The sequence below is a fragment of the Euprymna scolopes genome, chromosome 37, assembly GCF_053919585.1.
Source record: "Euprymna scolopes isolate OS-2025 chromosome 37, ASM5391958v1, whole genome shotgun sequence".
NCBI lineage: Eukaryota > Metazoa > Mollusca > Cephalopoda > Sepiida > Sepiolidae > Euprymna > Euprymna scolopes.
Genome location: NC_136518.1, coordinates 4071600 through 4085797, shown reverse-complemented (window position 1 = coordinate 4085797; position 14198 = coordinate 4071600). Strand labels below are relative to the sequence as shown.

At 30.1% G+C, this 14198-nt stretch overlaps 1 protein-coding gene across 1 annotated transcript in view; it reads left to right on the top strand.

Moving 5' to 3' along the window:
• Nucleotides 1-14198, top strand: part of LOC145261042 (axotactin-like) — a 482064-nt gene that overhangs the window by 222401 nt on the left and 245465 nt on the right. Inside the window, exon 7 of the mRNA XM_080119191.1 lies at nucleotides 10904-11049. Within this exon, the coding sequence (XP_079975317.1) occupies nucleotides 10904-11049 (146 nt within the window). The remainder of the gene's footprint in view (nucleotides 1-10903; nucleotides 11050-14198) is intronic.

Below are 14198 nucleotides of genomic sequence, written 5' to 3'. Positions count from 1 at the left end.
GTAAAGTCTTAAGATATTGAATTAAATTTAAAAAAAACACACTTTGTTTTTACAAAAATAAAATAATTACACTCCAAAAGTGAGATTCTGGCTTCGTGCAATCACAACAAATAAAAAATCGTCAAAGTATGGATTCTACGGAAGCCAAATTGTCAGAAAGTCCAAGGGCTGTTTGAAAATGACATCAGGTATTTAAAGGGAGCTACAAAGTACTGGATTTCTTTGGGGGGTTTTCCAGCCGTGCACCGTTACATTCCTATCGTCAACGTTTGTATAATTTTTACCATTTTTTTAATTTAATTATTTTTCTATGTTCCTTCTTTTAAATTAAAAAAAAATTATTTTTCAAAATTATAAAAAATGATGTTATGCCGAAATTTTCACATTCATTTAAGCAAGGAATATATTAGAATCTTACCTGTAGATATTATGAGAAATATGTAATCTAAAAACAGTAATTATAATTTTTGTGTGAAAATATTAAATAAACAATGCTTAATTCAATGATAATATCGCTAGTTCGAGAAATTAATTTTTCTTCAAGTGATATCAAATTCATTAATACGGACGTTAGGGTTTTTTTCGTAAAATTCCAGTAAAAATTATTTTTCTTTTTGTAATTGTTACAAATTACGATGCTTTATTTTCATAAAAAAGCAAAAATAAATTCATTCATCTTTTTTTTTACTACTTTAAACCATAACTTTAGTAAAAGTGTTTATTTTGTTTAAACAGAATAAAACATTTTCACGGAGTTTTAAATTAAAATAATGGGTTCATTATATTTCAGGATCATTATTTGAGAAATACTGAAAATTTTATTAAAATTGGTTAATTCCTGATTTTTGGTGAATTTTTAAGTAAAGGGAGGGGTCAAAATGTTTGTACATTTTGAGCATCGGCTGTTCACTTTGCACGTACTTAATATATATATATATATATATATATATATATATATATATATATATATATATATGCATACACACACAAATTTAATGAAAATATATTTAGATCTTCATTTATTTATTATTTCTCTTTTTTGTGGTAATTTTATTTTACATATTTAAAAAGAAAATTTTATGGGATGTGTTTACTATTTTTGTGGCAATTTTATTTTATATATTTAAAAAAAAATTATATGTGCTGTGTTTATTATTTTGTGGCAATTTTATTTTACATATTCAAAACAAATTATCGGAAGTGTTTACTATTTTTGTGGTAATAATATTTTATATATTTAAAAAACAATTTTTATGTGCTGTGTTTATTTTGTGGTAATATTATTTTATATATTTAAAAAACAATTTTTATGTGCAGTGTTTGATATTTTGTGGTAATTTTATTTTATATATTTAAAAAAAAAACAATTTTATGGGAAACGTTTATTATTTTGTGGTAATTTTATTTTATATATTTAAAAAAACAATGTTTATGGGTAGTGTTTATTATATTTCTCTATATTATTGGTTTCTCTTTTTTTTTTTTTTTTTGGTAGAACGGCATTTTGCAAAAAACAATTTTACGTATTGTTTTAAACAAATCCTTAGGTTACTATAGACTTGTCCAATTTTTAAGAGCAGGGTTTAGGTTTATTATGCAAGTTTAATAAAAAAAATACCCCAGAAAAAAATTTTGTTTGGTTAAATCTTACAATTAAATAAAGTTGTTATTTCATATTAAACTTACATAGAAACCTTTAAAATATGGACAAGTAATTAAAAAAAAAACGAATAGAAGCGCAACAGTAACACTGATTTCCCAGCAACTAACATGAAGTCACAAGAAGGAATTTGTTTGTTTACTTTACTGCTGTGTTTTGAGATTATTTATTATTTGCTTTAATTTAAAGTCAAATTAAAGTGATGCTAAATGAAAAACCTGTTTATTTTCATCAAAGTTATATATATATATATATATATATATATATATATATATATATATATATATATATATATATATAACACATATATAACACACACACACATATATATATAACACACACACACATATATATATAACACACACACATATATATAACACACACACACATATATATATATAACACACACACACATATATATATATAACACACACACATATATATATAACACACACACATATATATATATAACACACACACACATATATATAACACACACACACATATATATAACACACACACACATATATATAACACACACACACACACACATATATATATATATATATATATATATATATATATATATATATATATATATATATCTTTATTCGATTGGCAAAATTTTAGAATATTTATAAAGAAGTGAACCATCGCGTAAATTCAATCAACTAAAAAATGGAAAACGGGGTGAGGAAATGAAAAAAAAAATTAATGGGGTAAGTTATATGTACAATTCAATAAAATAAATAAGTCGATTAAAAACAAGATCGTTAAAATACACCCGAAGCGCTTTTCGTTCAGACTAACATTTTCAAGGGTCATAAGTCTGAAAATTATTATTTTTTAGAATATTTGGTAGTGGTATGGAGGTAAGAGCAGAAAGGAGGTTAAGAGAAAAAAAAAAAAAAAAAGAAAACCTTGCTACCCAAATAATTCTAATTGAAGCCGGAGGTTTGGTTTACACCCTTCTCTCAAATTTACGATGGAGGTGGAAAAAGATAACTCCCTTCCTTTCCTTGATGTGTTAGTTTCTAAACGTGGGCTTTCCTTTATGACATCTATTTATAGAAAACCCACTTTCACTGGTCTTTATCTTAGTTGGGATTCTTTTGCACCCACAACCAGGAAACTAAATCTTATTAGAAACTTAACCCATCGGGCACTTGCTATTTGTTCCCCACCTCTTATTGATGTGGAAATTGAAAACATTAAAAGTATTTTTATTATGAATGGATATCCGCCTCCATTGGTTAACTTAGTTATTAATAAAAAAAAAAATTCAATCCTTTTCTGAGCTACCAAAATACGGTCCATTTAGATTTCCGGTATACCTTAAGTTACCCTGGATTGGACCTGAAGACCAACTTATTTGCGATAAGATTTCCTCTCTGGTGTCTTCTAATTTTGGTGCTCTATCGCTCCGTATTGCCTTTTCCACAAAAACCGCCTTTCCCTCATTTCGTAAGGATGTCTTGCCTATCTCTCAAACAAGTAATATTATTTATAAATTTCAATGTCGGTGTGGTGCCGTCTATATAGGCAAGACGACCCAGCGTCTTCAGGTCAGAATCGCCCAACATGTTCCCCGTTTCATCCGAGATCATCAACCTACCACCAGAAAATCTCAACTGATAGAATCGTCCATCGGCCAACACTTGGTCGATAAAAAGGAGTGCGGTCTTGTTTTCTCTCCGGAGTGTTTTTCTGTTTTGTACCGAGGACGTACAAAGTTCCACCTGTCTGTCCTCGAAGCACTTGCCATCATTGCTAAGCCCCTACTTTGTGCAAGCAGAGAAACCTCCGGCTTCAATTAGAATTATTTGGGTAGCAAGGTTTTCTTTTTCTTTTCTTTTTTTTTTTTTTCCTCTTAACCTCCTTTCCGCTCTTACTCCATACCACTACCAAATATTCTAAAAAATAATAATTTTCAGACTTATGACCCTTGAAAATGTTAGTCTGAACGAAAAGCGCTTCGGGTGTATTTTAACGATCTTGTTTTTAATTGACTTATTTATTTTATTGAATTGTACATATAACTTGCCCCATTAAATTTTTTTCTTTTCCTCACCCCGTTTTCCATTTGTTAGTTGATTGAATTTACGCGATGGTTCACGTCTTTATAAATATATATATGTATATATATATATATATATATATATATATATATATATATATATATATAACACACATATATATAACACACACACACATATATATATAACACATATATATATAACACACACACACATATATATATAACACATATATAACATACACACACACATATATATAACACATATATATATATAACACACACACATACATATATATATATATAACATACACATATATATATATAACACAGATATATATATATATATATAACATACATATATATATATATATAACACAGATATATATATATATATATAACATACACATATATATATAACACAGATATATATATATATATATATATATATATATATATAACACACATATATATATATATATATATATATATATATATATATAAAACACAGATATATATATATATATAACACAGATATATATATATATATATATATATAACACAGATATATATATATATATATATAATTTAAAGGGGGTTAGAGCAATTTTCTATAGAGCAAGATGTATTTGAATGTTATAGTAAAAATACTAATTTAATTAAAATACAGGAAAAGAATAATGCTCGTTGTAAAGCCGATGTATCAAAGCTCAATAGGCAAATATCCTAGAGTTATTTTTATATTTGGTAAGATGATTGATAATTTATAATTCAAAATTAAAATTTAAAATTAAAGTTAAAGTTTCCGAAACGATCGTACAATTTATTGGCTTTATTGTGCTCCTTCTTATGAAACGGGTTTTTAATTTTTAACTTTAATTTTTAATTATAAATTATCAATCACCTTACCAAATATATATATATATATATATATATATATATATATATATATATATATATATATATATATATATATATATATATATAGTGATTTAAAGGTTATGAGGGTTTTTGAAGCATGAAAAACGATGTTACTTTTTGTATTTAATATTTTTATTGTTATTTTTTATATTTCAAGCGGACCTCCGCTCTTGGTCACAAAAAAAAGTATCGAAATGAAAAAGAAAAAGAACCCCGTTGAAAGAACTGGAAATTTGTAGTGTGGACAGCGTTCATTCCTAGCAATCATGGTTGAAAAAGTTCACGTGAATTATTTTAGCCGTTTGTGGAAGAAGATTGTGCTTTTTAATGTTTTTTTAATGTTGCAACGTAAAATCGTTTAATTCAAACGGCAAAAATGAGACGCAGTTGATTTCAATATGCATAATAGAATTGAAATGAAATTGTTAAACGGTAAAAATAATGTAATTGATAGTTATGAATAATAATAATAATTATTATTATTATTTTTATTATGAGAAATTCCATGCCTGACTTGTCCACCAAGTTTCAGTCGTGAATACCCTACAGCCTTTCAACGATATGTCTGTGTTTGTTGATCCATATCTATACGTTATACACACATATAAATATTGAAAATTTGTCAATGTTAGTCGGGTTTTTAATACTGTGAAGATTTTTTTTTTACATAGGCATCACCACATTATCAAGGCCAAGAGGCCACTCGAGGATAAGGGTTAAAGAGTATACAGTAGAAATTGGACAATATAGTAATCATTAGTAATGGAAATTCGGTAAATGTGTTAACTTATATGGAACGGCTCATCAAGAACTTGTTTACGTTAGACTTGAAGACAACCATATTGTAGTCTGCCGGAAAGCAGGAAAACGGAAGACAATTCCACAGGCGTGCAGTTCTAAGAAAGAAGCTTTGTTCATGGAATCTACGTTTAGGTTTAGGCACAGATAAAGAGTGGGGGGAATTATTGATAGTGTTTTCAGCTAGACGAGTATTTCTTGCGAAAGTTTGGCGAGGGGGGGCCATAGATTGGAGCTCAGTCGAACACTAAAAATAATGATAAAGCAGAGACAAACAGATTACAACAGTTTTGTCCCTTGAACCATATAAAAAAGTTGCCTCCCATTGTCTGGGTTCAGCTGACGTATCGTTTTGTTAACTGTTGATATAACTTCCAGTATGAGTTTTATTTGAAACAAGCAATGTATGTTTTTATTTAATTCATAATTAGCTATCAATAAATACATGTGCGCACAAACTAAACATCATCACACATATGTGTATGAACTCCATTAGATATGAAGAAACTATGTTCTATATGCACATTCGATAGACACGTCATAATGATGGCTATATAACAATGGTCGTTTTGGTGTGCAAATATATATATAGTTTCATTATATAGACTAGCTATATAACATATATCGCTTTGGTGCCAGCTATATAAAATACATTAATATTTATTTATACGGACATGTACATGTCCGTATAAATAAATATTGATATAAATAACTCTGTAATTGTACATAAAACCAGACCCTGAGTTTACAAAGATAGCGGCAGTTCTATCAATTGAGATGTGGAAGCACATAAGTGATACAATACTTCCTGTGTTTCACAAAAACTACTTCTATATTTTATAATTATATATTTTTTGTTGATATATTTTTTCAAACATATTTACGTTTTCGGGTTTGTATTACTGTACACATAGATTCGAAAAAGTTATCAAAAAACAAATATATAACAAATAAATGTTATCAAAAGCAAGATAAGTTACTTTTCTACCAAACTGGATATATTTTTCGTGTTTTTATTCAATGTAACATGTTTATTCAGCTGGAAAAACATACAGTGTTTACCGATGTATAGGAAAATTCAAGATGGCGTCTGATTCTCTCTTTAACACGGTAAGTGTGGGAAAAGATGCTATAAATAAAACCCAGATAAAATACTGTTAAAAACTCGCTCAATATATGTTACCGTGACATAGGTTGACATATATTCGGCGGGTTTTTAATAGTATTTTGCATAGTTTTTTATTTATAACACCTTTTCCCAAACTTACCGTGTTAAAGAGAGAATCAGACGCCATCTTGAATTTTCGAATACATCGTTAAATACTGTATGTTTTTCGAGCTGAATAAACATGTTACATTGAATAAAACACGAAAAAATATCCAGTTTGGTAGAAAAGTAACTTATCTTGCCTTTGATAACATTTATTTGTTATATATTTGTTTTTTGACAACTTTTTCGAATCTATGTGTACAGTAATACAACCCCACGTTTTCTTTTTGAAATGTACTATATTTGAATATACTTTATGTAATATACTTTATTTAAATATACTTTATTTACATATACTTTATTTACATATACTTTATTTGAATAGACTTTATTAAAATATGCTTTATTTAAATATCTTTTATTTATATATACTTTATTTAAATATACTTCATCAAAATATACTTTATTTAAATATACTTCATCAAAATATACTTTATTTAAATATACTTTATTTAAATATACTTTATTTAAATATACTTTATTTACATATACTTTATCAAAATATACTTTATTTAAATACCCTTTATTTAAATATACTTTATTTACATATACTTTATTTAAATATACTTTATTTAAACCTGCACAGTATATTACGATCATTGCCAATTTAGAAAATTTCATTTTTATAGTTACATATTTTTATAGTTACATATATTCTACGCTTATTGTTTTCACCATAATAAAAATATATAAAATTATGTAAACTTTCTTCATCAATTGATTTTGTGTATTTTAATCGCATAAAAATATCTAAAACGTTTGACAAAATATAAACCTATTTGAAAAAAAAAAAATATGCGATTAAAAAACACAAAATCAATTGATAAAAAAAATGTACATAGTTTTATATATTTTTATTAAAGAAGGTAAAAAAATTAACGTAAAATATAGTTACGGTACTTTGTTGTAATTGGGCCAAGTCCGGTATAATTGCGCGAACTAGCTAAAAGTGCTCTTTTGAAAATCATGCATATAAAGAGTATTTTTTTTTTTAGTTGTCACAATTACCTCCGGATTACCCCAAAGTATGGTAACTATAAAATATTTCTTAAATCGGCGACAATCATAATAGACTACGCAGGGTTTTTTTTTTTTTTTTTTTAATTCAATTTTCACCCCAAACAAGGCACAGTGCCACTTTGAAGCAGGGGGCTACTATCAGGGACTTAATTAGCGGGGTCATTATGAAGGGAGATAAGTAGAAAGATGTTTGTTAACATTACACTTGAATTTCTGCATATCAGTGCAGTTGGGAAAGCAGAATCCCGGAAGGGAGTTCCAAAGACCCGCAGTTCTGGGGAAGAAACTATTGGAGTAAAAGGCTTTCTTGCACCTAGGGATCTCTACTGTAAAGGGATGAGACTTAGTAGCTTGTCGGGTTTGTCGGGAGTAGTTATGTCGGGGAGGTACAAGTGTTTGCAGTTCATCAGAGCATTCACCATTGAAGTATTTGTAGAACAGGCAGAGGGATGCAACATCTCGTCGATGGGACAGAGGCTGAAGCCTAGATGACAGTTCAGGACCTATCAGGTTGGCGACTCTCTTTTGAACCCTGTCCAGGAGCGAGAGACAAGAAGCAGATGCACCAGCCCAGATGTGACAACAGTACTCCATACATGGGCGAATGGTTGCCTTATAGAGGTATAGGATACTGTCAGGCGTAAGTAGGTTTCTAGCACGGTAGAGGGAGCCAACCTTCCTTGCAGCATCCTTGGCAATGCTCTCAATGTATCTATTCCAGTTCATATTCCCTGTAAACGTTAGGCCGAGGAGTTTAAAAGAAGTACTTTCAGGTAATGTGTTCTTGGCCATTGCTATTGGTGGTAGAGAAGGTTTCTTGTAGTTATTGAAGGAAACAAGGTTTAAATAAAGTATATGTAAATAAAATGTATTTAAATAAAGCATATTTAAATATAATACTTTTAAAAAAGAAAACGTAAATATGTTTGAAAAAATATATCAACAAAAAAAAAAATCTTGATATTTTGCCCAGATTTATAAGGAAGCAGTTTTGAAGAATAGCGGAAGTATTGTATCAATTTTGTGCTTCAATACCTCTGATTGGCAGACCTGCCGCCATCTTTGAAACTTAGGGTCTAGTTTTATGCACAATTACCAATAGCTCTATTATTGAGCGCTATTATATGAACCTGGTGGAAATTCTCTGGATGTTTATCCTACAAATACATTCTTATTCCCGTATTGTGTTAAATTGTTCAAGATGAGAACCGAATAATCCAAATATTAAAAAAATTCAAAAACATAAAAAGTAAAAAACTGTTTGACATTCATAATTGAAATTTGATGAACACGTCACGCATTATAGTTTATTTGTACGAAATCTGATCGAATTATTATGAATTTTATTAATCATTTCATTTTTTTATGGGGTCTGGCTTTATATTCTGTTTAGTTGTTTTTTAATTTATAATAATTACAATAATAATAATAATAATAATAATAATGATAATTATACTTACAATAATAATTAATTTATAATATACTTAGGTATTAACTCAGAATAAGAACCATACAAATAATGATGATGATAATATTAATGGTAAGTGGCTGTTGCGATAATGCTAATTCATCTGCAAAGGTTGTCAAAAGTGGCGAAGAGTACTGGAAATCTGGGGAGACTTGTTGTCACTTAGACTCCAGAAAACACCACAAGTTATTCTCAAAGAGAAATCTTTGATGATGGCCTGTGTGACTACTCCTAGTGAGTACATAATAATAATAATAATAATAATAATAATAATAATAATAATAATAATAATAATAATAATAATGATTAACTTTTAATATACCTAGGTATTAATTCAGAATAAGGACCATACTATTGTCGGAATTTTCCCGGCAGTTTACATAAAATGCCGAGGGGTGTTGAAATCCTAAGCTAATAAAATCACAGCCAACAACGTCATTAAAAAAAAAACATTTATTTGCTATTATTGTTCTACAAAAATAAAAAATAAATATTTATTTTGATTTGAACAAAACAAAGAAATCATAAAAATGCAAAAAAAAAAAACATTCTTTTTGTAATCAGTTATTTGTTATTCAAAAAATTATTCATGAAACTTACCTTACAATGATTGTTTTTTTTTCTTGATTTTAATTTTCTTAAAGTTTTATAAAAATTATCTTATACTTCTTTATCGCATTTTCTTCAAACAACAAAAAAAGAATTTGCTTTTCATTTCTCTGATTAATTTTTCATTAAATTATCTTCATAATAACAGAAAAAAATATTTTTTTAATTAAAAAAATAAAATTGGTAGCGTTTGTACAAAAAAAAAAAAAATCGCAAAACTTTCTGGCGTTTCATGTAAATTGCCAGGAAAATTCCAACGATAGCACAGTCCCTATTCTGTATATGTACCTGTATTTAATTTGTAATAATCCATTATCGGGATTCGTATTTTTAGTAATTTAATTTTGTCTTTTTTTTTTTTTTTACAATACACTGTTTAAAAAGGTAAAAAAAAAATTTTAAACTGCATGACTTTTGGGTTTTTAATTTTCGAATGCAAATTAAAAATGCAGATTTCAGCAGAATCACTTGGTATTGACAATTTAGGTGCTAGTGCACTTATTGATCCGCACTATTTTTTTTTTTCTTTTCAAATAGTATTTTCAAGTTTAATTAAAGTTTTATGATATCTGTTTTTATTAAACTGTAACGTTAAAGTACAGAATAGGTACAAAACACCACTCTCCTCTTGTTAAGAATGGCTTTCTAAATAATAGCGTTATTATTTCAGCACGGATCAATAAGTGCACTAGTACCAAATAGTTATTTGGTACTTATGCATTTTTTTGGTACCGCGCTATTTAAAAAAAAAAATTTTTTCAGGTTAAATTCAAGTTTCACAATATCTTTATTAGATTGTTAGATGAAAGCACAGAATAGTTACAAAACACCCCCTCCCATGTTAAGAATGGCTTTCGAAATAACGTTATTATTTCATTATAAAGTACAGAATAGGTAAAAAAAAATACCCTCCCCCTCCTCTTGTTAAGAATGGCTTTCTAAATAATAACGTTATTATTTCAGCACGGATCAATAAGTGCACTAGTACCAAAATTTATCGGTCTTACATTTCCAAATGAACACAAAATTTGGAAACTTTTCTAAAATATTTTGTAAACGAACTGCGAGTCTCACAGCTGTTTTGTGAATTCTTTCTAATGTGGTTTCTCGTTGATGTTTCAGCTGGCACAACCTAACTCTGGTCCATAAGGGCACGTTAATGTACGTTCACTTGGATAGCAAAACAAAGTCCAAAGATGTGAAGAATTACCTTAACCTTGACCCGCACGTCTACTTTGGCGGAGGACAAAACTTTGTCAAAACCAAAGGTGAGTTTCAAATGTGCAGTCATGCATTTCAGAAATGTCAATTTTATTATCACAGACGCAGGCGTGCTTCTTCGTAATGGAATTACTGCTTCTTTTCTTTTTCTTTTTTTCTTTTTTTCTCTTCTTTTTTTTCTTTTCTTTTCTTTTTCTTCTTTTTTCTTTTCTTTTTTTCTTTTTCTTTTTTCTTTTTCTTTTCTTTTTTTCTTTTTTTTTCTTTTTCTTTTTCTTTTTTCTTTTTCTTTTTTCTTTTTCTTTTTTCTTTTTCTTTTTTCTTTTCTTTTTCTTCTTTTTTCTTTTCTTTTTCTTCTTTTTTCTTTTCCTTTTCTTTTTTCTTTTTCTTTTTTTTCATTTTCCTTTTCTTTTTTCTTTTCTTTTTCTTTTCTTTTTTTCTTTCTTCCTCTTTCTTTTTTCTTTTTCTTCTTTTCTTTTTCTTTCTTTTTCTCTTTTTCTTTCTTTTTCTTTTTTTACTCAACTTCACGCCTAACAAAGCATATCGCCGCTTGGTCGCAATGCCATCTATTGGAACCATGCCTAGGAAAAACTAATAAGATGTTGGTTTACATTACATTTAAACTTCTGCAAATCAGCATAGTAAGGGAAACAGGTAGCAGGAAGGGAATTCCAAAGTCTAGCTGTGTGAGGGAAGAACTTATTAGAGTCCTGGCATCTAGAAACCTCAACAGTGAAGGGGTGTGATTTTGTTGCCAACTGGGTTTGTCAGTTTCTCATATGTTACATCTCCCCTCTTTTGGAAACAGGGTACGATTATGAATATCTCCAATATCAAATAATCCTTATACACTGTGAAATTTACTTTATGTATGAAACCAAATAGGGGAGATATAACATGAGAGAAATATTTGGAATCAAGTCTCCCCTTGCTGTTATTTCAGATCATTTGAAACCATAGCAGCCATTTTAGTCTCCCTTCCATGAAAACCAGAGGTTTGGGGGAAATATCAGATATTTTGTAATTCATATGCAAAACTAGGAAAATAAATGACTAATTGAAATATTGATAAAGGTGTAGTATCTTTCCACCTACAAAAAATCCTTTAAACTTACCACTATTACAGGTTTTCAGGGGTGCTGAAAATAAAAACAACAGTTAAAATCCCAGGAAACGAGTAATTTCAATAATATGAATAAATTATAGTTTTAAAAAGTGAGGGATCACTTTTCTTTATTAATTTAACGTAAAATGAGCACCCATTTTATAGCCAAAGTGGCCATAAAAATGGGTGCTCATTTTATGTTAAATTAATATAGAGAAGTGATTCCCCACTTGTTTTAACAATAATATGCGACCTTAAGGGCGAGTGTCACATAGTCCACTACACAATTCAGGTCATTAGCGTTCCAACAGACCTTCATTTGTTAAATTCTGATCAATAGTTGCCGAGATTTCGAGCTTATAAAATTGCCATAAAAAGTGATATATATATATATATATATATATATATATATATATATATATATATATATATATATATGTGTGTGTGTGTGTGTGTGTGGCATCCGTCAGTCAAAACGACTATGTTGCCTGTTTGCATCCTTTTGTGTGACTGTAGAGACCAATTCTTGATTTGCATAGTCTGCCACAGCCTTGACATACGAAGGTTGTTATGCAATTTGCCGCTTCGTCCGGCTGTTCCGCCTGTACACTCGCTCTTCTCCTAGCTTTCTTTGCAGCATTTTCAACATGGAGGGTCCTCTCGCTGATGATAATCCCCTGGCGTATCATTTTCCTCCAGGCAGTTCTGTCAGCTGCAGAGGCTTCCCATGTATTCCTGTCCACCGAGAGAGCCTTCATGTCACGCTTGCAGACATCCCTGTAGCGAAGATGGGGTCGCCCCCTCTTTCTTGAGCCTGAGGCAAGCTCGCCATAGAGAAGGTCTTTAGGGATGCGCCCATCATCCATCCTGCGCACATGGCCCAGCCAGCGAAGACGTCGCTCACGCAGTAGGGAGTAAATGGATGGGATGCCCGCTCTCTGCAGAACATCAGTATTACTCATTCTGTCCTGCCATGTGATACCAAGTATCCTACGTATATACCTCATATGGAAGACCTGGAGTTTCCTCTCTTGTGTTGAGTATGTAGTCCAGGATTCACTCCCATACAGTAGAACACTGAGGATGCACGCTCTGTAGACGGTCATCTTGGTGGAGGTGGTAAGGTGCCTGTTTTCCCAGACTCTATATATATACGATGAGAATAATGGCAATAGTATTCAGATTTATATCGATTCTGTTCTGCTTGAAAAAACTAAAATAATTACATGTTTATTTTTTTAATATCCCATTTTGCTGTTTCGGATTATTTTACTAAAGTAAGTAAAGCGTCATTATTTTTCAAAACTGCTTTTGTTTCTTTGTTTTTCGATATTTCGTCGATATTATTTAGTAAGAGTGTTTAGCAGAAAAACCAACACACGACTACTGTTCGAACATGTTTTTCCTCACATATACACACCCACATGTACACACGCACGTACGCACACACACACGCACGCATATACACAGCCTCATACACACACTCACATCCATGCGCATACACACACCCGAGCTGTGACGTCACTTCCTTTTAAGTGAAAACCAGACATGCGCACCCAGAACACTAACTCCAGTATAAAAGTCAACAAAACCTGTCAACTTCCCTTTTTCGTCCGGACCAGCGTTCGACCAGTTGAGTCGACAAACCAACCGACCGCCCTAACGTCACTTTCCCTGCTACTGTAATGTGTATAAGTGCACGTACACTTTATACGCTTTCTCTCTCTATGAACTGGATTGACTTTCTCACTCTATCTCCCCTTTGTTTTGGTCCATCAACACAGACATGTGCGCGACTCTCTTTCTACAGGCCGGCTTGCCGCATCGCATTTCTCTATTGCATTCCCCTTTCCTTCCACACGCATAGTCGTCAACGGCTGAATGAACACGTGTACACCCAAGACTTTCATTTCTCAACAGAAAATAAACGACATGTTTATTTTATTCCAGCATTTGAGTTCTTTGTTTCCTTCATTCAATTCGTTTCATTATTTTTTCTTGTAGCGAGTTAGGGTATTTATATCCTGGTCCGCAACACTACCCGTAAAAATAACTATACAATAAATAAATGTTACCATAGTCAATAAAAGTTCA